The sequence below is a fragment of the Podarcis melisellensis genome (assembly GCF_964234715.1).
Source record: "Podarcis melisellensis genome assembly, chromosome: 16".
NCBI classification, from domain to species: Eukaryota; Metazoa; Chordata; class Lepidosauria; order Squamata; family Lacertidae; genus Podarcis; species Podarcis melisellensis.
The window spans coordinates 22,945,872-22,969,998 of NC_138533.1; the positions used below are offsets into that span (position 1 = coordinate 22,945,872).

Genomic DNA, 24,127 nt, shown 5'->3' on the forward strand with positions numbered 1-24,127 from the left:
TTTTTTTAAGTTGAAGAAAGGCCATCACCACCTCTGGCAGCAAGAAGCAAAATCATGCAAATAATAGATGAGAACAAGCCTTTTCTACAGTGGCTTCCCGTCTGTGACCTGCTCCCCTCCAGGGAGGCTCGCCTTGTGCCTTCATTAAGTGCCAGGCAAAATCATTCCTCTATAACCTGATTAAACATTCAATGACCTTTTTAAAATTCATGATGGTGGGGTTATTGGTTTTTGTTTGTTTTTTTATTATGTATTTTCTTATTTTGTATTTTTATGTTGTGAATCGCCCTGTGATCTTCGGACGAGGTGTGGTACACAAATGTAATAAATAAAAACAACAACAATTCGTGAAAATAAACACACAATGAAATAAGCTGTTTCAGCTAATCTGAGGCACCCACAATTGATAGAGATGGATAATCTGTTATACTCCTGCAACTGTATGCCTTCAACTGAAAAGTTAAACTGCTGCAGTGGATTGTCAATGTTCTATTGATACAAGACAAGACAAGAGGGAAAACGTTGCCCAATCATGAGACCAAGTAATAATTATTAAACAGGGCACTGATACCAATCTTTAGCAGGCCATGCTTCCTTGTAATAGTGTAACGTGTACAACCATCAGGATAATTTATATGTATATATACACACACATACCTGATAACTTTGCAGTCCTTACAAGTCAAGTGAAGCTGAAATATATCCCGGCATTCAACACTCTCTATAAGCTGCAATGGAACCTGTGATTAAAAAGATTAAATGACCTTGCTTAAAAAAGGCTGACACAGTTTCACAGCATTTAATATAAGGATTTATTAGACTATTGTCCCTCCTTTTCTTCCCATATGAATAGGTACAGTTGAGTCATGGAAAAGGAACATGTGTAATTATGACACAGCATAAACAGGCTCCTATTTTGTGGCATCTTAAAGGTGAACACATTTATTATAGCATTTAAGTTTTCATGGACTAGGTTGCGCTTCACCAGATGCAAGAAGTGTTACACAAGAGATATACACTTGCCTTCCTTAAAATATGCTTTATGTTTGTGGTACTTATAAAGCACATTTTAATGCAATCACTCAAGTTCCATCTTTAAAGCAGCAATAATTCTATAGGAAAAGAGAACTACATTTCTCTCACGCATTAGAGACAGTTCTTTAGCTTATATGGTTTAGTCATGCAAGACTTCTTGTGCAGTGCACCTTTCTCATCTGCAAATCTAAGAAACAATCACACTCCTGCTTTACCTTCTTCCACTCCTGTTTACCTTCATCCACTCCTTGGGGCAGGAGGGTTTAGGGGGAGTTCTCTACAGAGCAAATGTTGGGATAAGGGAGAAATCTGCCCTTCACAATTCTGATACTGGATTCTCCTGTGCCTCCACTTCAACAGTATCCCCAAATTCAGCACTGCTTCCTTTTAGAGTAAACAGCAGCCTTTAACTCACAACTGATAAATAAAACACCACACCTATATCAATATGTAGACACGGGTCAATCTGTCTTGATACGGCTTCTGCCGACAGAAACCCTACAGAAACTATGGTGTATTCTCAACTACACCCCACTAGCAATCACTATAATATATGGACCAACTCACCATAATTATGTCCATTATATGAGCTGTTAAGCAAGTTTATCACTTGTCTCTTGGCAGCCGTGAACTTCTGATTGGGCAGAAGGTGCACACCCGTCAAACAGGAGAAGGCCCATGTGCAATGGGGGCAGCCAGTGAGACTAAGCAACAGCATTGCCTCAAAGCCAGTGGAGGCTGGTCCATTAAGCCAAACAGGGCACTGGACCACCAATCTCACTCTACTTCAGCCAGCCCCCACCTGCTTTGCCTTCCTACTGGGCTGGTTCTAGTGGCTACTTCCTCCTCCTTAGTTGAAGTTGGCACTGCAGAACCCAGCAGAGAAGAGGATGGAGGCAAAACTAAAATTCGCTGGCTCCACCTAATGTTGGTCTCCCTGACTTCCACCTTGGCAGCCCCTATGGGCTGGGTCCTTGGAATGCATTCCTTACCAAGATTCTCATATTAAAACCTCCTATCACTTCTTATTAGTTCAAATAGATGTATAGATGTTTCCTACTGCCCTCCTTATTTTTTCTCCCGCCCTGTTCCTTGCCTCCATCTGTTCCCCTTCTCTCTTTCCCTCTAAACAACCCTCCTTTATTAAATACAGCCTTCCACAGTATTCTCTATGAAAAGCGGATCATTTGCTTCCGGGGGGTGGGGGTGGGGGTGGGGGGATATTAATACTGGAGTTAATACTGGAATATTAACTTTCCTTCATCTCGTTTTGCCAAGCATTCTGCCTCACCTTGCCCTGTGAATTCCATTTGCTTTTCTACCAGGCAAGTTCAGGAAGGAGAATGCTGACAGCTAGGAACTACCTCCAGGGTTAGAGGCTGCATGCAGTGAATACCATCTGCTGGAAACAATAGTGGGGAAAGGGGCTACAGCACTCATGTCTTGTTTGTGTGGCCATGTGGTTGGCCACTGCAGAAAACAGGATACTGGACTAGGTGGGCTTTTGATCTGATCCAGCCGCCAGATTCTTCTTGTGTTCAACAGTCATGCTTTAGAACACCCCAAATCCGTGCAGTTAGTTCAGCCTCCAAAACACAAAATGCTTGGTCAGGCAGCAGTGCACTAATAAGGCAGTATCACTAAAACAATGAACAAACCATTCTGCCTGTTTTCAGTGAGCATGCAAAGCTATCCAAACCCACCAGTGTCATTTTACAGTGGGAAATCTCTAAGCATGTTTATTACCTTTAATTAAAAAAAATGATTTCCAACAAATGTTAATATTCCTGCTATGTGTCTGAATTTGTTATGGACTGCAGATGAAGAGAGCTACATTTGGTGAAACTAAATTATTGCTCACGAGTAGAGGGGCAAAAATTCTAAATATTAACTGAACCGAACAGGAAATAAGTTTCACTGTGTCATTAAACGTCCGTTGTTTTACCCTTTAAATTTTAGTGCACTGCACCTACTACAAACTTATAAGAAGTCCCAATTCAAATCTATGACATTTGAACCAAATTATAATTCTGCTGTTGCTGTTCCCATAGCTTTACCAAATGCCACGATTTAAACACTTTCCTTAGATGGAGCCAACTAAGAAATAAACCTGGGCATTCAAGTTTTGATGTGCAAAGTGTGTATCACTGCTGAATTTGCAAACAATCCCACGGATGAATAAGTCAACACTTTTGAAAGCCACCATTCCATCAGCTTATTGCTTCGTTTACTGAGCCTTCTGTTTGCTTTTTCCAAAGGGGACATCAAGTTCCTATTGCTATGCGATCCATGAATTTATCCAGTCAAGTCAAAATGCATCATGCAGTACAGCCCCTGCCTGTGTTGCAAGGTGAGCACTGGCCACACAAGTTTATTCTTTTCCAAGCAAAGGTGCAGCAGTAAAATGTTACACAGCAACACCGTTTTACTTACTGAGAGCTCACAAGCGGCAAGTTTACAGACTCTCTATTGAATTGTAAACAAAGGACAAAATTAGAATGAAACCAAAAGGCAGGCTTTGGATATTCTCAGCTGAGTTTCCCTTTCTATTAGCCAGCTAACTTGCATACCAAACATGAATGCTGGGGGCCCAGGTTACTACTGCCAATGTGCAATATCAAGTGACTTCAGGAGCACTAATTTTTGCCTGGCCAAGAGGCACAGAAACAAAATTCAGGATGTCACATGGGCATAACCTCAACTAGCATTACAACATTAAGTGCCAGCAGTTTTGTCAGGACTCAACATTCCAATCTGTGTATTAAACTGCAGTGTAAAATTTAACCAGAATGATTATATTAATAAACATCTCCCTAGGATCAGATAAACACACTAAAAGTATGGAAATTAATAGCATCTCAGAATACTGAGAATTACAGCAGTATTACTTGTTCGGTGACACTGAAGCAGATACTTCTAAACTACCATGTTATGCTCTAGGAATCAGTCGCTTCTCAATGCAACGTATCAATTTTGTTTCCACTCATCTATTAGGATTAGCATACACACCCAGATTTCATTACAGAAGAGCAATATGTGTTTTAATTCTACTTCATCTCACCAACATGACTCGCATAATTCCACATGATTCGCAGCTGGTGATAAGCTATGAAGCAGAATGAACATTGCTTGGGTTGTCAGGTGAGGACCACAGCTGCGACCAAGAAACTGTTTTGACCTGTTTTAACTTTTATACACACACAACACAACACAACGCAAAAATTACACAGAAGAACTTCTAGTCCTAATCATTTATTTATTTTAAAAATGCAAAAACAAATTCAGACTGCCTATCCACTTTAGCACACAGCAAGGGGGAACCAAGGAACTCTGTCCCATGGAATCTATTTTAAGCAGTAGAACAATAAATTCTCACTTGAATGAGGCTCTTTGTGTGCAGCACCAGAAGTCACTGCTGGTTTTTGTTTTTATTTAGGGAACTGAGTGCCTAACAAGTTTTGAGCTAGGTGCTCTTCAACAGGGTCAGAAATTATATGGATTTCCCTGTCACCCCTAAGAAAGCCAGATATTTCTAACAGGTCACTGAGTGACATGGAGAAAGTAATTTCAACAACAGCGTGATTCATTGCATGTAACAGCTACTATACAAAGAGCACTGTTATGCTCCATGACAGCCTCTTCCAATTTCCAAACAACCTCGTGCATTTTACTTTACCAGGTCTCTGAGCTGAAGCACATGGACCACAACCCAAGGAATGCTGGGCACAGACAATGAGCCATGCTCTCTACAAGTGGGCCTATATACTCCCATCAGTGGAAAACTGAATACTACTATTCTACTACCTGTTGACATGTGGTCTCAGGGGCTGAGAAAACATTTGCACGGCACCACCAGTCTCAAAGGATCCTTGGCAGCAGCCATATTATGCAAGCTCACAGCTCGGTTCCCCAAAACCAGAGCAGGAATCTCAATACATTGCTACCAAATGGATTGGAACGTTTGCAAGGGCCAAAGACCTACTGCTGTTCAGCTGAGCTACAGCTGCCAAGAAGCAAATCCAAAAAGGTGTTCAATCAAGGATACTAATAAGGCAACCAAGAAGAATTAATGCAGCGGGGCTAGGACATGTGTGGGGAACCTTTGACCATCCAGCTGTTGTTGAGCTACAACTCCCAATATCCTAGGCAGTCAGCAGCATCTGGAGGGCCAAAGGTTCCCCACCCTGAACCAGGATGAGGAAAGAAGAACTGCAGGTTAGTTATCTAGAACAGCAGCAGGGAGAGGGACATAATTCTTCATTCTGGATCCTTGTTGTTTCCTAACTTACATCTATGAGTTACATGACAAGAGCCCCAATATATGAGGAATGGGTGGTTGTGCATTTCCCAACCACATAACCAGCAAGATTTCTAGCCGTGAACAGCCAGGGCAGACGTGAAAACTTACATTCACAATTGATTCCTTAAATTTGATGTGAAGTCTATAGTTGGAAAGTGCAATGATGGCATCTTCAGCTCGACCTACGTATTCAGTGCTCTCCCCATGAAGTTCGGGGAACGGGACCTGTTGAAAGGGGGGAGGGGGAGGGAAATAAGTTTTATGTAAACAAGTTGATAGTGGATTCTTAAGGAGTTCAGTCACTCACACCTCAAATGCAAAGCATACGGATTTTGACAGAATATGACAAGGACATGCATGTAGTTGTTAAAAGCCACAGAAAGCTTTGGGTAAACACCTGACAGAACAAGGGCTTTAAGCTGTGTCACAAGACATTAAGAGGGGCATATTTTGATGGAAGCGGTTGCAGCTGAATGTTCCCACAGTAAGTTGATTCTTGCTGAAACAACATTAATATGGCAGGCAGCCACAACCAAAGACCCTTTGGCAGTAGCTGCCTTCCACTTTCATGTGGTTTCAGTAAGATGCCCATTGTGAAAGTGTTGAGAAGCCGTCTCCACCTTCCACACTGAACAGGGAGTCAAAGATGATCTAAAATACCAAAAGGAGATTTGTCCCAAATAATCGTAGCTCCAGAAGTAGAAGAAGGGACTGTTACAGAGCTGAAATATCACCTCAGTTCAATATCAAGTTGGATAGAAATACAGTCGTACCTTGGGTTTCTAACAGCTTAGTTCATTAACAACTTGGAATTCAAAAGTCGCAAACCCAGAAGTAGGTGTTCGGTTTGTGAACTTTGCCTCAGAAGTCGAACGTCTGGCGCAACTTCCGCAGCTTCCAATTGGCTGCAGGATGCTCCTGCAGCTAATCGGAAGCTGTGCCTTGGTTTCCGAATGTTTTGGAATTCGAACAGACTTCCAGAACGCATTCTGTTCGAAAACCAAGGTACAACTGTATAAGCAGTGGACAGAAATAAAACCTGTGGAGCTACTTCAGAAAACAGGATTTTTTTCTGTATTATAAACAATTGTAGAACTGACACAGAGGAAAGGAAAGTGTGACACAAAGAAGTCCAAGGTTTTCATATATACTGTATAGCTGAGGAATTAATTCTAACAAGGTGAAGGGAAGGAAGAGAAGGTCCCTTGAAAGTAAGTGATTAAGCCTAGTGAGGACATAAGAGCCCTGACAAATCAGACCAAAAGCCTATTGAATCCAGAAGACTGCTTCTCACAATGGTCAGCTGGAAGCCCACAAGCAGGACATGAGCACAGGAGCCCTCCCTGGCTATTGTTCATCAGCAAGTGGCATTCAGAGACATGCTGCAGACAGCATAGCTGGGTTTGCAGGAAAACTTCCAACTAAGAAACACACAGTTAAATAACTTTGGCAATCAAGCTCACAAGTGCAGCAACAGGATTTGAATTAATAGTCCCACGAGTTAAGATAAATCAAGTGTCTGATCTTGGCTAGAAATAGCATCATCAGATCTGCCCATGTGTCATTGCTGTGAGGGCAAAAGAGAGTCGGGTGACTACCTGGAGATTCTCATCCTCACGGATCAGCTGCTTCCTGGGGAAGATCTGATTAGCTTGGATGCATTCAAGGCTGTGTTGAGTCTCTTCATCCTGAAAAAAAAACCAGATCATGCAGTTTATTTCAACAGTTATACACCCATACATACTAAATCTTTTCACTGAGTTTTTTGGGGGGTGGGGTGGGTCGCAGGGAATCACTGCAATGCACCAATGAAATGTTTTGCTATTACAAGCCTCTAATTTTAAATTTGTCACCATCCTTTTATGCTTACACTACTGACCACTTTTTTGTCAGGAGCACACAAGGACTTTAGCTTGCTGCCTTTTGGTATCCACACAAATGTGGTGATCAGGGCAAAAGGATGTTCATAGTGCTGGCCTACTCTCCAGTTCCCCTTTCTCAACTGACTCAAATGACAGGAACTGGGCAGCACCTCCCTCTACCTGCTGCCTGCAGAGGTATCACTCAGGTCTGGAATGCCTTGAAATTTTAAATAAACAATAAACAATTTTTTAAAAAATAAAATTTATGCACCACTTGGTTGTAGAAAAAAACCTGAAAGCTACTTACAAAAAAGATAAAACAATAACATTATAACAAGGAAAGTTTACAACAATGTTTTAAAACAGAAAGTTAAAACAACCATAGACTAAAACAAATAAAAACTCAAAAGAAACTTCCCTTTCTTCCCTCCCCTGCCTAATGGTACTGACTCACTGAGAAATCTCAGCACTACTTCAGAAAACCTGTGGTTCTTTAAAAAAAATTGTTTTAATAACTGACAACTGTAACTAATTGTAAACTCACTCGGAACAGTATAAAAACATATATTTTACACATTTTTTTCACTTCATGATAAACATATGAAAGAATGCAACTCTTTTTATTTTTTCCTTTATTTTAGATGCCATTTTGAGAAAGCTGATCAGCCTTGTATTTGACACCTGGACTGGTCAGATGCCCAGAAATGTAATCTAAGTGCATGGAACTCCAGATTAGTTTCAAAGTGATGACAAATTGAATTTATGCCCCATGAATATTAAATACAGAGTTAAATTATGGTGCACAAGGTGCCAAAAATTGTGTTTTAACTGTGCTGAAGGATGTGATTTAGACACCTAAAACCCTGAAAGGGTGGGACATCAAAGCCACTTTCCTTCTCCAGGAACAGAAATAAAAAGTTAGTAAGTACTGTAAGTAATTTGAATCCCTAACTCTGGTGCTTTGTTGGAACCTGGCAGCTATTTATTATGTACTCAACAGGGCAGAAACGAGCCGTACCAATCCTTGCTCATTTCAAACAGCTCTGTCCTTTGAATGAAATATAATCCCCAAGTGTAGTACAGCCTACTGTATACATCCAAGGGTCACACCCCACTTTCTCATGCTTCAACCTGCCTTGTGCTGATTAAGCTTAACAGAATTTGTACGCTTACCATGACAGAGTCAGGTTAATAGGCAGAGCCTTGTCCCTGCTTTCAATTGTCTGTAGCGCTGTATATCATGTAACAATCTGAAAGACAAAATTAGAAAGTGAGTAAACAGGGCAACACATTTACTATTAGTAAATAAGTCACCGATATTCACTTGAATTCTAAATAACTCAAGTACAGATGTAAGAAAACAGAGTTCAAACGACAAAATATAGGCAAAGGCATTTAATTAACTCCATTTGATTTTTTCAAAGCGTAACTGCCTCATTCAAATTTGTTCTGAATTTTTGGTTGCTGGGTTTCCTTAAAAGACTGATTTGAACTTGCATTATAACAGATGTCCATGCTGCAAAGCAAACCATTTCTGAAGCTCTGAAGAGTCTGAAAAAATGGTACTGGAATCTGCCATTCAAAGAATAAAAGTAAAAACAAGTCCCGCAGGGTGCACTTAACTCCTGAGGCACATCAAAAGTAGCTCTTTGGATTTTGGCTGTTCTATTTATTAACCAAGCTCACCTGCCATGATGATGAATTCACTTTTAACGTCACTGTTAACAGTGAACCTCAAGAAAGGTAAAAGTCACGCAATTCTGTGGGCTGCCATTTAGCCTACTAACATAGAGATCTGCAATATGTTTAACTACCTGGAATATCACTACGAAATACAGCCTTCCGAGAAGCCCAATAGCCCTCTAAAAGTTCTAACTTTATTTATTTAGAAGGCTGATATCCTAACTAAGCCCTCAAATGAATCAGGGCTGCTTACAATACTCTCCCTATTATGCCTAACTAAAAAGTTAGAAAGTCATTATACTACAGAGTTAGAAGAAATGTCCTGGAAAGAAGTCTAATAATGAGTTTATTGTCTATTACAGGAAAATTTTGTGCCAGCTTTCTGTGCAACAAATTCAGAGCCTGGGTTAATGGCCATAATATGTTGGGGGGGGGGGGAGAAATACCTTGGCTACTAAGAGGCTGAGATTTCATATTTTTCATATTTCATTTCTTTATAGCTTCTTTAATGGTTTGTTGACTTTAATAAACATCTGATTGATTGGTCTAACTAAACTGTATTAGGAAGAGAATTAACTAAAACACTGCTGTTTAACTTTTTAGCTATTCAGGGATCAGAGCTGCCTAATAACTGGAGCTTGCAAATATTTGTATTTTTTTTTTAATACAATGCAGCTTACAACAAGCAAGTTCACAGTTTCACAATAAAAACTACAACACCAAGACAAAACACAAATACTGTAGAATACAATACAATGGCAAAAGGCAGAACCGATAAAGCAAACTGCTTCATCAAGGCAAAGTCTGCCTTTAAAAATAAGAAAGTATTCAACAACTTTAACTTTAACAAGTTGTGTGTGTGCGTGTGTGTGTGCGCACGCGTGTGTGTGTGTGTGTGTGTGTGTGTGTGTGTGTGTCACCCTGACTTCTTGGGGCAATGTGCTGAACAGTTTGAGTGGACTGAGAAGGCCCTCACTCTCACCCCAGTCAAACAATCCTTCCCCAAAGATGGGACATAGTGAAGGGCCTCCTCTATATCCAATGCAGTGGGCAAGGTGATATGAGAAAGGCAGTCCGATTAAATTCAATAATAACTCATTTATGAAGCCTTTTGGCAGCTTTCTACTAGCGTCCATTCGGCAACATGGCTTTCCTAAAAGGCACTCTGATTCTTACTGAGTAGCAAAGAACTTCTGAGCCTGCAAGTGCAAGGAAACAGGACTGCAGAGACTGGTATGGCTCAGATGTGCAGCTTGGTTGCCTCTCCAACATAGCATGCAGACCATGCACTGCTGAAGCTATGTTGTGTGGAAGTGGGGCTAACCCTGCCCACACCTGTGAAATTCCACTCACATTGAATGGTGCATCACACACACACACACACACACACGTGTGTTCAAGGCAGTTATGCTCGCAACTGAAATATTACCACAGGCAATGCTGTCATGTTCACCTTATGCCTATCCATACTTCATGACATAATCCAAGACAATACAGAACAAAGTAAGATTAGAAAGGTGCAGAATCATAACAGCTTCACGTACAAAGCCTATGTCAGTCTTTCCTAACTGGAGACTGAATGGAGTAGAGGCTACAGGATGAAGCAGGTAAGAGTGGAAAGCTTTTTGGTCCACATAGCTGGCTCAACTGAAAAGGGAAATGAATAGCTCCATAACAAGGTTACCACCAGATGAATCAGAACAAACTGCTACTCCCTATTTCTGCCTTTGTAATCATATGGAATACCTCCAATTGTGCACAGAAATATGCCACAAATGGGGGCACACCCTTCTATCTTTTGCTAATCAACTGGCAGTAACTTGCCAGGGTTTAAGGCTGGGTTCTTTCCCAGTTATACCTGGAGATGCCAGGGAATGAACTGCCGGCCTTGTACATGCAAAGCACATGCTCTAACACTGATGTGTGGCCCTTCCCCATACATTCACATTCTGCAGATGTGGACTACCAGAAGGTTCAACACAGTAAGCTGAGATGCTTAAGCTTCATTTTTTGCTAACCATCTATTAACTTACCAGCTAGTACCAGAATATTCCTTCCAAAAATTCCAGGCGTTGGTTCAATGTTCTGTTGCTTCAAACTGAAAGCAGAAAGAACGAAAGGCCATGCTGTAATCAAACTGAATTCATGGTTATTTGGTGTATGCCACCTCAGAAGCCTGCTTAACTAGCCACAGCAAAATATAAATACTAGAAATGAACAGCCTTCATCCCAAAATAGCATTTAAGCAGTAAAGGTAAACTGTTATTTCTAACTCTCCAGTTCATCCATTCTTCTAATCTTAGCACTGCTTTCAAGATGTCCATGCCCGAAAATGTATTTTTCAGTAGCTTGTACCCGTTTGGAGCTCACTTTAGGAAGCAAGAACAATTGCATAAAGGATAATTAATAATTTTGGAAGTTGGGGGTAGCCGTGATCTCAGCTGAGCTTGAAATACAGAACGCAAGGTAGATTTCAAGTGCTTACTCAAAATCCAGTGATATCATTTTTTAATTTTTTTACTGATTGTACTTATATGACCCCTTTCAGGGCAAAGTCCTCTGAAACCAGTTTGATAATTTGCTTCATTCACACACACAAACACTCCAGAATATTTTGGCATCATATTTACAGCAGAAACATTGTCCAGTACAATCCATTCCCAATCCCAACAACTTTCCTTTTATGTTTCCACCTGTGAGCCATCCTGCCACTAAAACAGTCCACTAAAACCTACTGTCTTAGCTAGTCTGAAACCTTTGTTTTAATGATGGAAAGATTACAAACTTTGTACAGCACTCCCTTTCAGGTAAGGTTAGATTGTCTTGACTTGACTGCTATTTAAAACCCTTCGAATCTGCACAACAGGCAGTAATTCAGCAGGTCAGAGCTGTAACTAGGCACACTGGAGCAATGCCCGAGTGCACCTCCTTCTCCTTTCCAATATATCCATTTCATAAGGGTTGATGCAAAATCCTGAAAACATATTTTGCTGAAAACAAGGAAGGGAGAGACTAGACATGGTCTGGGTGGAGATAGTTGTGGTCATGGAGCAAGACTTTCATTTAAAAGGACTGACCAAGACATTCCCCAGAGCTGTTGCTTCTGCAGTCGTTTCTTCACCCACACACTTGTTTGTAAGTTTCAACTTTTCTTCCCCACAAGAGGAAATAACAAGAACAGAACTGGCAAAAACTCCACCAGGTGGGGAAAGAAGAAAAAAAAGGAAACGGTCTGTGGCTTGTTCCACATGATGATGCCTGACACAATAAATATTACACAACACTTTGTATACAAAGGTATATAAAATGAACACATGCACTGACAAATATCTGAAATCAATTTCGCAGGATGTATATTTAGCACCATGTACCCTGTGGATATTGGCAACCAGACCCAGCTCAGTTTCCCCAATCCAGTTAATTTCTCAAAACACCTGCCTTTTAATTCTCACGCGAGAAACTAGTTTAAGCGCCACTTGCTTACAAATATGACAAACTGTTCAAGCTCCTCTTCAAAAGCTGCAACCTTGTGCAAGCTTCCTTGAGAGGAACCCTTGCAAGGCTAGATTCTCAGAAAATATACATAGCATTGCGCCTCTATGTTTGCCACAAGCTCTTAAGTGGTATCTCAAGCAAACAGGGATGCATGTGATGATGACATGCTGAAAAACAGAACATTCTTAAGACAGCTTCCACTGATAACACAAGTCCTCCTAGTTTAGCCTTAAGACGCCTTGCATCCCTGTGAGGGGGAAAGGCAGGATATAAATAAATATCATAAATATTTATGTAGAAGGTCCCAGATTTAACAAGTAAAGATTTCCAATAAAATAAAATTATACATACATACATACATACCCCGCCCATCTAGCTGGGTTTCCCCAGCCACTATGGGTGGCTTCCAACAAAATATTAGACAATACTGGAGTACATGGACCAATAATCAGACTCAGTATTAAGAAAGCTACATGTATTCATATTTTCAAACTTGCACACATGCAAATATTCCAGCTTTCAAACTTTCATCATCCCTTCTTTGCACAGTATTCACTGCCTTCCTTTGTTTGAACTTCTACAAAGCATTTCTATTCCTCCTTACCCGTGGAGGATAAAATGCCATTGTGGCAGATTTGTCCTTTCCATCACTGAAGCCTGTGTGGCTTTTACTAAATACTTCCAGTGGGGTAGCAGTTTTTTTGAAGCATGAGTAAGTTCCTACTTGGCAGACATTAAAGTCTGACATCACGCCCGAGAATGAGATGGCTCGTTTCCACTTTGCGGGTATAATGGAATAATTCTTACTGCACATTTCATTATCTTGCAATTCACACACAGGAGTTATTAAATGGCATTATAAGAATTTAGGTTTTATTTTTACAGTCTTCCTGAAATAAACAAAAGCTAGAATGCAACAGAACTGCATCAATTACAGTCTGTACAGGCCATGGGCTAAGGAAAGTACTTGTGGGAAAACTTACTGCATGTCACTGAAAGCAAAGTTTGCATTTTTAAAGTGGCATACTAAAAAGGGATTTTAAAAAGAAGTGCTAAGTGTGCCACAGGCCCAGGCCAAAGTATGAGTCAGTGCCACACAAAAACGGCCTGTTTCTCATGCACCAGTCTTTTGAGAAGCAGCAGGTCTCAGGATTTCACACTCCTCACTCTGACACAGCCAAAAGAAGGAAATTGGAAGCATTTGTTTCTAAACCAGGGTTATGTCCAACTCAAGGAAGTAGTTAATTTGAACCAGTGATGGTGCTGAACAGATGAAGTTGCAGCACCACATTCAAAAGGAAGAATCAGGAGCACATTTCCTTTCCATCCACTGCTTGAATTCAGCATTTTTTTTGTTGCCATGCACAGCAGCAGGGGGAAAAACACCAAATTCAAAAAGCATCAAATTCAAGCTGGAAAGGAAGGATCAAGAGAACTATTAAGAGTGTACTTCCAATTCTCCCTTTGCAATCACAGCCTGAATTCAAGCAATGGCTTGCAGTTTGAATCACTTGATGGCATGTGATGTTAGGTGACATTTGTCTATGGAGAACTGGCCACTTCTGGATCTGGTCCTGTAGTCAGGTCCATTTCCCTAAGCTTCATTTAAATGATGATTTGTTAATAAGCCAGGATTATAAACCATGGTTTGATCCTTACCATAATTCTCCTGAGCTCAGAAGAACCCTGGAAATTTAAAAGGCATGCACAAAGCTGTTCAATTTCCTCTCCTCAGCCACACTGGAGGAAAGGTCACTGGAGGAGAGGTCAAGGTGTGATAATCCTTCTCATGAACATAGCACTGAATTATGGTTTTACATTGCATGCAAAACAGACCTACATATGCTGAACAGCGCCTCTTGATTGCTGGCTTCATCTATCAATCCTAAATTATGGTTTTAATCTTCCTCCTTGAATTGTTATTCCACTTTGATATTTCTTAAAAGGTTGAGAAATTATTGTGTTTTGTTTTGTTTTGTACAATCCAAGCTGCTTCAGACCTTGGTTTTAGGTAAAAATGATGTAGCACAAATAGAACAAAATGCATGTATCTGATGGAGCCACACTCAAACCACTAGTACTACTGACTTAGTCTATGCAGGCCAAGCCATAATACCCACTACCAAGTGATGAAATACAACTCCAAGTTGAAGACCAGAGCTTTGCAACTCTGTGCCTTGCGAATGAAGCACAGATGATGGATACAGAATTCCTCCTACACAGGAGGTTGATGGGGCCAGTTCCCCGGAGATTTCCAAAGTGATCCTAAATCAAAGCAGAAGTTTCAGCTCTGTCCTTTATTCTTCTCTGGACAGAGGTTACTCCCCCCCCCCCAAAAAGTTATTTGTAGTCTCTGTGTAGTGGTGTATGTGAAGTCCACAGCTGTCCAAAATAGCATTTGAGAAATGAGTGGCTGCCTCTTTTTTTATTACCTTTGCAACCCATTATGAACGTTGCTCTGAGCATCTCTATATAGAAAAATCCCTTCAACCATCTTATTGTCTTATTACTGTTCTTTGTCCTTCTGTTTAACCTTAAACAACTTTGATACAAATATATATAGAATGATCCGGGACAATTTCATATTATATCAGATTACCTCTATTGTAACCACAGCAGTAACTTCTAATGAGAGACAGCAGTCACTTCAGAAAAATGTGACATGACTGCTTGAAGAATGATTACCGTAGTTAGCCCCAGAAACAAAAGATAGGCACCGGAACTGACTGGAAGAAGTTCCTTTCTGTGACAAGATTCTTGAGCAAAAATTATCAAAACGCTTCTCTTTCAAGATGCCCTGAATCTTGGATGGAGACATGAGCCCCCATGGCCTAGTCAGACCTACATACCTCACTGTCTCTTCAGTTGGCAGTACATGTTTCTCCCTTAGGCAAATGAAAGCTGGGAGATGGAGGGGGGGGTTGGTACGTTTCAAACTTCTGACATGCTTTCCAGATGTTTGGCCATCACTGTACTGAAGTTTAATTAGCCTTCACAAACCTCATGCCCTCCAGATGTTTTGGCTCCTTTGCCATCACCTGCACAGAATTCCCTGTCACCTGTGGCTACCAGGTTATTATTGATATCAGCCTTCCCCAACCGAGTGCCCTCCAGGTGCTTTGGACTACAACTCCTGCCAGCCTCAGCCAGCTCTGCTATGCTCCCATCCACCTTAGCATCATATGACTGTGCTGGCTGGGGCTGACAGGAGTAGTAGTTCAAAATATCTGGAAGGCACCAGGCTGGGGAAGACTGAATGAGACAAAGAATCTTGTCCAGTGGCTGCTATTATTTTGTTTTCCAAATTGATAAAAATCTCAGTCATTTAGGGAACAGGGTTGCATTAACTGGAGAGAGGTTCAGATTACATTTCTATTGCAAAGCTCAACATCTGTGTTTTCCATTAGGTTTTATCTCTTCCAGTACTAGTGACCAAGCAGCCAATCTCTTTTTTTAGCGGCCCTTCCCGTAGGAAAGGCTAACTAGGAGGGTTGTTCAGTACCACTGCTGGAAGGTGCTAGGTGTCAAACAGTGTGTAGCTGTGTAGGTGTCAAACAGTGCTAGGTGTCAAACAGTGTGTAGGTGTCAAACAGTGACACCTACAAACCTACACACTACCATGCCCCAGGGCAGAAGTGTTGTAAAAAACAAACACTACTTGGTCCACCAAAAACTGTAGACCCCTGCAAGCAAAACTACATAAACCAGAATAATACATTCGAAACACATGATATTCACATTTGAGAAAGAAAGGACTGAGCTGAGATCCCAAGTCAAAACGAAAACCAAACAAACTGCTCTGTCCTGTACAGAAGAACAATCTATATTCAAAGCTTTAATCCATAAACCAAAGCCTACAAGAATGTCAGCAGTGGGAAAATCATTAGATCTCAATAAATGTTTGCTTAACAAAAGAAAATTAAACATGGGGAGGGGGCAGCATGATCCTTCCAAAATGAAAAGGTACATTATCTTTCTGTGGGAGTTTGTCTAATAAAGAAGAAAGGTTCACTGCATACAGACAAAGAGCATAATGTGATTATGAGCACCCAACCAGAATATAATGCCCCTGTTCACAGCAAATTCCTGTTACCAGGAGTATTAACAACAGTGAAGATAGAAGGATTCCCACCAAATGTCCTATTTCCTTACAAACTTGCATCCAATATGTATTGATTCCACCATAAATTGAAAATCCAAAGCTACAGCTTTCCTCTTCCTATTTAACAGTTTCTTGATTGGCAACAATTCAACTAGATTTCATGCATCTGGTAATATAGATGCAATGTAAAATGTTGCCATGGACTCTTGGGAAACAAAATTTGGTCCGCAGTTATAGCTCAATAACTGTATTCAACAAAAGCATATCATTATTTCTTTTGATGTGACAGATAACAGTTTTAAACCGGCAGTTTTGTAATTAGGTAACTCTGTTATCTAGCAGTCTCTGTTCAATCCATGAATAGTAGCTCCCAAGGCTAAGGAATCGTGGGCACCTAACAGTCGTAAGGACCCATTGCCAGCAATATGAACATTTTCTCCATGCATCATCTTCCCCAAAGTAACTTCTCAGAGCTTCTCAGACCTCAGCAGGAATATCCCCTCCTAAATTACTGCCTCTAGTATTGACCAGACTTCAAACTGATAATTGCAGGGCACTGATCTATAGAAGCGAAACTATAAGCTAATCACATGGGAGATGGAGAGGCCACATATACACACATCACTTTTTTCTGGGATGGATCAACTCTTTACTTATCAGCAGCAAGATGTTCATGTTTGTGTGAGATAAGACGAATTGGCGAGAAGAGGGGAAGTGGCTTTTCTAAGAAGTGCAGTACACAACACTGTAGGTTCAGATCCTTCACTTTTTCCATCAAGCAATCTGGAAATCAGTCCATGATCAGCTGTTCCTTTTGTGAGTCTTTACAGAGGCTAAATGGCTTCGCAAACCCTGAACTCAGTGAGTCTCTAGAATTCCATTTCCTGAGTGTCTTTCCACAGTCCTTGAAGTACGTTTTTATTTAGTTCTGCTGCTTTATGAAGACATTGGAGCTCTCAGCTTGATGCCCATTCTGGCACATCTGAACCCCGATTCCTCCTTCCCGTTTTCCGGAGTATTATTGCAAGCTCTCCCCCCCCCCTTCATTCTCTACTCCTCCTGCCAGCTTTTGAATTCTCATCGCAACTTCCTCTTCCTTTTTCCTCAGTATCTGAAGCAATTCACCACAAAATCTCACTGCAACATCAGCCCTCACTCATCCTGCTTGTCTCATCAGTCTTAACTGTTAAATAGTAAACTGCAGAACAGGGGTGTCCAAAACGTTGATCCTGATATACTAGTCGATCGTGGGGTGCCCCTGGTTGATCCCGTGATCCTGAGCAATCAATCACCCGGGGGGGGGGCTCAAAAACTTTGGTTCATCCTCTCCTAAAAAAGCTCAACTTGATCAATCCAATGGGTAGATCACTTCCAGTTTTTTAATAGTGGGAGTAGATCACAGTCTCTTGGAAGTTGGACATCCCTGCCATAGAGTTTCTCAATAAAATTTCATTTCTGGAAAAACTCATCTTGTCTCCACTGATCCCTTGAAAACGCAACTATCCTAACTAAATGATCCAAGTTACGTATACTTCGCTCTCCTGTGTTCCAGTGTTAGCTTCTGAGCCAGCCCAACAGGACAAACAGCAGCTTCTGGCAGAATACCATCAGAGCTGCTGTAAGAAATGGTTCTATTATCACATGTTAAGATTACCCCCCACTCCCCTACCATTCATGGAAGAGATTGTTCTCTGAACATGGAGTAGTAGTCTACAGACATGTTAAAAGACATGTTTCCTAAGTATAGTAACACTCTTCTTCAAGCACAGCCTGCAGAGAGCTGCAGTGCTGGGGACTGAGACTTAGAGGAATTTCTCCCTATAGATTAAGATGATCTGCTGCTGCTTCTTGTGTCTTTTATGAGACTTCCTGTGTTGTGAGGGGACATGGCCATGAATCTGGACACTCAGCATTTCATTTCTTATATTAATAAACCTCCAGTCCACTGAAGAAATCAAGGATGTACCTATCTCTCCTAAGCTTTCCCCCTTTTTTTCATGAGTCACTTTTTTAAAAGACTGTAAACCAGCATACCATTCTTCAAAAAAGAATGCAACAGCAATGCTAAGGGCAAGAGTGAACATGATGGAGGAAGAGAAAGGTATTTCAAATTCCTAGAAACCATACCAGCTTTTTCAGTACTAGCTCTTTGAGATGGTGAATCAATATTTTGAAGTCCTAGATACTAACATATTGATTTTTCAGGGAGTTTATGTCCCCCCCCCCCCGCCACAAGCTGGGACAATAGATTTTAAAACCCTGAATTAAGGGAGCTGGTATAGATAATCAAGATTGTGAGATGCTTTTGCAAGCATAAGAATGAAAACCAGTGATTCCACACATGATGGCTGGGTGGGTGCCGGTTCCAAGAACAGAATTGCCGAAGGGCTGGCCCTTATCACGCTCAAATTAAGGACTTAATAGGAATGGGTACAACTAGGTAACTGCCCCAGACATTCTGAGCAAACAGAACTGTATTACAAATTGTAAACAATTTATTCAGTGAGTGGACAAAATTTTATGTTACTGTGGTGGCATTAAATTGATATGAATCAAAACTGACTTCACAATTCACAGATTTAATATAAACAAACCTGTACCTATCAGTCTTACTTATGCAACCTGGAAGCAGTTGCACAAATAATACAATAGAAATATGCAGGACAATGAAATACTAAAAACACTCCATTTTCCATTTTGAACAAGTATACCTTACAGAACTGTAACAGTGAATTCATTATGGAGTTTAAATGTGCTCTGGGTAAATTTCACATTTGTTCCAAAAATACTTTATACTTCATTCTTTGGTTCCCTCCCAACTTAGGTGTTCTCCAGAAGGCTGCAGAATGTAACTCCAAGACCACTGACTTTAAAAAGTTGTGGAATTTCGGCAGTAAACACACAGGTGCTGAAATTCTCATTTCTCACCAATGAAAGCACTTCTTAAAATTGATTAAGTACAAGGGAATACTGTTGCAGTTATTAGTACCCTTGGAAGAACCACACTTTTCTTTTCTGCCTAGGCTCATGTCAACATCAACAAGTAGAAAGAGACCAGTAACTTTAAGACAAAATGCATGCAGTTGACCAAAGGCCTACTTTTGACAAGTAAGACTATATACTGGGGGGGGGGGGGAGAGAGAGAGAGGAATGCAGCCATAATAAGTTAGAGCTACTAGCAGTCTATAATCCAGGTATAGTAAACACCAACTGTACCAAATTGAAAGCAAGGTTTTTCATTTGCTCCAGTGGGTGAGAGGGTGGTGACCAAACAAGATCCAAGAAGCTGGTTCTGTAGTTTTCATCCCTGGCTTGGTTTTACATGAAAACTGGAATGCTGTACTCATGATACTTTGACTTGACCTGTAGCACGCTTGCTTAAAAGGTTGGCTGTCAGCAACATAAACCTTTCTATTTAAACAGAAATACACTAAATATCTAAAGGCAGCCAATTTGTTCTCCAGCAGAGTACATTTGTTTAACTTTTTAAAAAACTAAAGTAAATCTGTAGAATCATAACTGACAGGGACACAATACCATCTTGTCTAAACCTACTAAATGATTGTAAATTCCACATTCTCTTAAGTAATGAATTATCATCTTGCTGTTGCTGCTGTAAAACTCCCCCCTCCGTTTTCAGTCTAGCTTCCTGTAGTTTAAACCCACTGCTTCTTAGCCAATCTTCAGTGCAAAATTTAAACAGCTTTTTCGGTATGTATTTGACAACAGTCAACATTATAACAGCCTCACAAACAAGTCCCCACAAAGGTAGAAAAATCCTTTATGAGCTAAACTCACAGTTCCTTCAGCCTTTCTTCATATGTCTTCTAGATCCCTTCAGCATCCTCAATGTTCTTTTTTAAGTCAAGGTAATTGGTTCCTTTTATCTATTAATTTATCAGGAACATAACAGAAAATTAAGTTACTTAAGTTAAAATTAAGTTTAATTCAGAAAATTAAGTTACAACATATATTACTTTAACCAATAGACTATACCAGAGAAAGTTCATAACTTCATATGACGTTTATGTTTAGAGAAAACAAGGAAGACCATTTTTTTAAAAAAATTATGATGAATTAAAAGAGTACTCCACTTCCAGCATGAAATGCGGCTGGTAAAGGGTTACAAATCAAAGACAGGCACAGAAACAAGAAATAGGTACAGTATTCCCTTCCCACAAATCAGACAAGATATTTGCATATTAGAAATTTCATTATGGGACTAGTGACAGTCCTAGAGCCAAAGGAAGAAGGGGTTCCAATTATAAAAGCTTTGCAAATAAGACTCCCAGAATTACTAGCCCACCATAATTCTTACTGTTCACCTGATAAGGCATTACAAAATAAATTGTTTGCAGCACATTAGCTGGGAGCAAGGGGAGGAGAAGGGAAATTCACTCCCAATAACTACTTGCTTGCCTAAGGGTAATCTATACTCACAAGCAAGCAGATATACATTATAACAGCCATTTATTAAGCATTTGGAATACCCTATCTTGTGATTTCAACCCACCTCTTCAACCTTCTCTCTAAAAAAATATGGTAACTAGCTTTAGGAAACTGTGTTGTGCATTCACAACTATTCTACTTAGTTGTATATCTTTCACAAAAATTGACAGAATACTGCTTAATCAATGGAAGGTACACAATTTAATCTGTATGCCATATTTGTTATTGCACCTCAAAACTGAATTTGCATTTTCTGTTGTCACTGTCGTGTTGTAGATTCGCCTCGCCCCCCCCCCCCGCTATCCACCAATTATCCACCAGTTTATAAATTCCTCTATTTTGAGGTCAGTAACAACTTGGCATTTGTCTTTGGTTTCCAAGCAAGTGCTTTAACTGGCCAATATAAACTTTGAATTCTAAATCAGTCCTTCTTAGGTCTTGTTTCTGCTGAGGTGGTTGACCTGAACGTGAGCTGTTCTGTTTTAGACCACAGGTATGGGCTCACATGACGGAATGCTTCTCCATACAAAATACCCACTCTGCACAGAAAACTAGGAAATGGGAGAGAAGGCTAGGCTAAGGCTAGAACCAGTCTCCCTAGTTTTCAATGTGCAAGGATATTATCTATTATATATATGTGGAGCAGCATTTCATTACGTGAGCCGCACCTGTCTGAAGTGCCACATCCAGAGACAAGCTTACCACCACAGTGAGAGCCAGGCCTATGTCACACCCTTCATCTGGGTGACTAATAAAAGCGACTAGAATTGACTAAGCAGATGCCAGCCAAATCTTGTTGTACACCAACAATGAATTATTAGCGAAGTTCTCCAACAACCCAACCTAATGCTCTAAAATATATTTCTCCAATTTATAATTCATGAATGTCATCAAATAGATGTATGAACGCTTTCAATCTAGTGTGTTACCCTCAGTCAAACAATTTACAGTACCATACCAACAGAGGAAGCTGAACTAAGGTGACACCGTTTGCTCTTTATAAAAATGCTCTTCAAAACTGTAGACTGCTAGGAACTGCTCAGCTTGTTTATAAGCTTAAGCTGCTTTTTGTTCTACTTGCCAAGCTTATTCATTATCTCTAGGAAGCACACAATTCCATGGACCCTCCCTTTTTTAAGATAACCATGGCATTTGCCTTCAGCCAGTTAAGAGATCTTGCACAGTTGCAATGGGAAACTTTGGAATGGAAAGTGCAAGAATTTCTCCCCCACTCCAAGTCCCTGCCAAAGACCTAGGGGTTTAGATTCAGTGCCATCAAAGCAGCCCCTCCAGCCCCTTCCTCACACTTACTCTTGCATGTAGATGAGAAGGGGATGCTGACAGCAGGGACACCTCCCAGTCTGACACAAGGAAACATGGGGAATTTAGTTCCTGATGCTTCCAGTGTTAAATGTAGAGCATTCACTACATTACAAAATAATAGAAACTGCATTTCCAATGCTTCCTGGCAGTAATAAACATTCCCTCAGCATCACGTCTGAGGTCTTCAAAGCCACAAGCCCTCTCTGTTGCTATCCTTACCCCCAAGAGTAAGCTTGCGAAAAGGGAATGGTATGCAGACAGCTGGCAGCAGCAGAGGCCTTAGGCTGCAGGTAAATCAACAGGGCCTTTTTAGACAGGGCTGATGCTTCCCAGTTCAGATGATATAACTAATTTTTTTGTTTGTTTGTTTGTTTCTGGATGTAATGTTTTGGCTAATGTTTAAATTGTTAGCATGCCTCCCAATTTGCTTGATTGTTTATTTTAAACAACCATTCTGAATGCAAGAAAAATGAGAGTGAAGGACTGAATTGGGATTAAAGAAAATATACTTTAACCCATTTCATTTTTATAGCATTTTCATTCCCCTCCCAGGTAATTAGACATGATCTCCTGGTCAACACTATAGCTTCCACTTGCCATGCATAGGGCAGTTAACAGAAGGCAGGAACCACTTGCCTTAAACCAAGTCAGACTACTAGTCCACCAAATTCAATACTGTCTACTCAGAGTAACAGTCTCTCTCCAGGATTCCACACAGAATTGTTTCCCACTCTAACTGGAGGTTCCTGAGATCTCAAGTCTTTAAAAACATGATATGACAAACAAAGCCTACTTGCCTGGCTTGTACAAGCAGGAAAATACACATGCAAATACCAGTTGAGGCTATTATTCCCAGACTCTGAAAATGGAATTTGGAATAACAGCTTCTCTCTCCCCATTTTAAATCAGATGATGTCACAATGCACAGACAAGCACTTTACAGAACAGTGAGAATTATATGCTGTGCTCCTGGGTGTAAAGTCACATCCACATACTTTAAAGTGTTCAAATCAGCTAGAAGCATGTTCTCCTCTATGAGGAACACCTTAGCTATAACGTTTGCCTAGGATTCTGTACTCCTTAAAATACCTTATTGAGATTTGATTACATCATCACATCCCTAATAAAATATCCTACCCAGGATTCAATTTACTTATGGACCAAGAATCACCTAGGAAAGAGAATGAAGCAATGAGTCTTATCTTTCTTTTCCCCTTATGATAACTGACCTGAAACACAATACTCTAGTCTAGCCTTTCTCAACCTTGGGTTCCCAGATGTTCTTGAACTACAACTCCCATCATCCTTGACCTCTGGCCATGCTGGTTAGGAATCATGAGAGTTGTAGTCGAACATCTGGGGACTCAAGTTTGAGAAAGGCTTCTCTAGTCAGTTTGTGTATACTGTATTAGCCATCTAAGAAGCAAAACTCTCTCTTACAGGAGAAACTTATTTTCAAAGTTCAGCATAGGGTTCAATTCTGGCATCACACATAATTAATGAATGATGGGCATGATATCTGAACTGACAAACCATAGTTACACAATCACACCACTGCTTCCAGAGACAGGAATCAACTTGTGAAGTGCTTAGTGTACTGGAAATGAAAGGAAACACAGCAATAAGCAATGGTTTGCCTGGAAGCTCACACCCTGGGTCCTAAACTGGTTGACTCAAACCATGACCATCTCATCACAGGGTCTGTTCTATACAAGGTAGAAATCAAGAATTTAGTATGGCAGCACCTACCCTTTGGAGCTCCCTCCCGTTACATGTCAGAAAGGAGCAGTCTTACTACTGTCTTTTCAGATCTTCCTTTTTCAACAAGACTTATAAGTGGGGATTTTTATCCCAATTTGTATTAAATTTAAAATTGTT

The 24,127-nt window shown here is 40.5% G+C and overlaps 1 protein-coding gene across 16 annotated transcripts in view; it reads right to left on the reverse strand.

Annotated features, from left to right (window-relative positions):
* Positions 1 to 24,127, reverse strand: part of MTMR3 (myotubularin related protein 3) — a 53,897-nt gene that overhangs the window by 24,278 nt on the left and 5,492 nt on the right. For 10 of the 16 annotated variants that reach the window (XM_081892225.1, XM_081892223.1, XM_081892222.1 and 7 more), the window contains 7 exons: positions 20,276 to 20,364; positions 10,914 to 10,978; positions 8,371 to 8,447; positions 6,934 to 7,023; positions 5,444 to 5,560; positions 3,469 to 3,501; positions 658 to 740 (listed from right to left, as the gene is read on the reverse strand). In XM_081892225.1, the coding sequence (XP_081748351.1) occupies positions 658 to 740; positions 3,469 to 3,501; positions 5,444 to 5,560; positions 6,934 to 7,023; positions 8,371 to 8,373 (326 nt within the window). In that variant the 5' untranslated portion in view covers positions 8,374 to 8,447; positions 10,914 to 10,978; positions 20,276 to 20,364. Of the gene's footprint in view, positions 1 to 657; positions 741 to 3,468; positions 3,502 to 5,443; positions 5,561 to 6,933; positions 7,024 to 8,370; positions 8,448 to 10,913; positions 10,979 to 20,275; positions 20,365 to 23,046; positions 23,064 to 24,127 lie in introns of those variants that run through there. The other 6 variants (XM_081892235.1, XM_081892233.1, XM_081892226.1 and 3 more) reach the window with 3 other exon arrangements.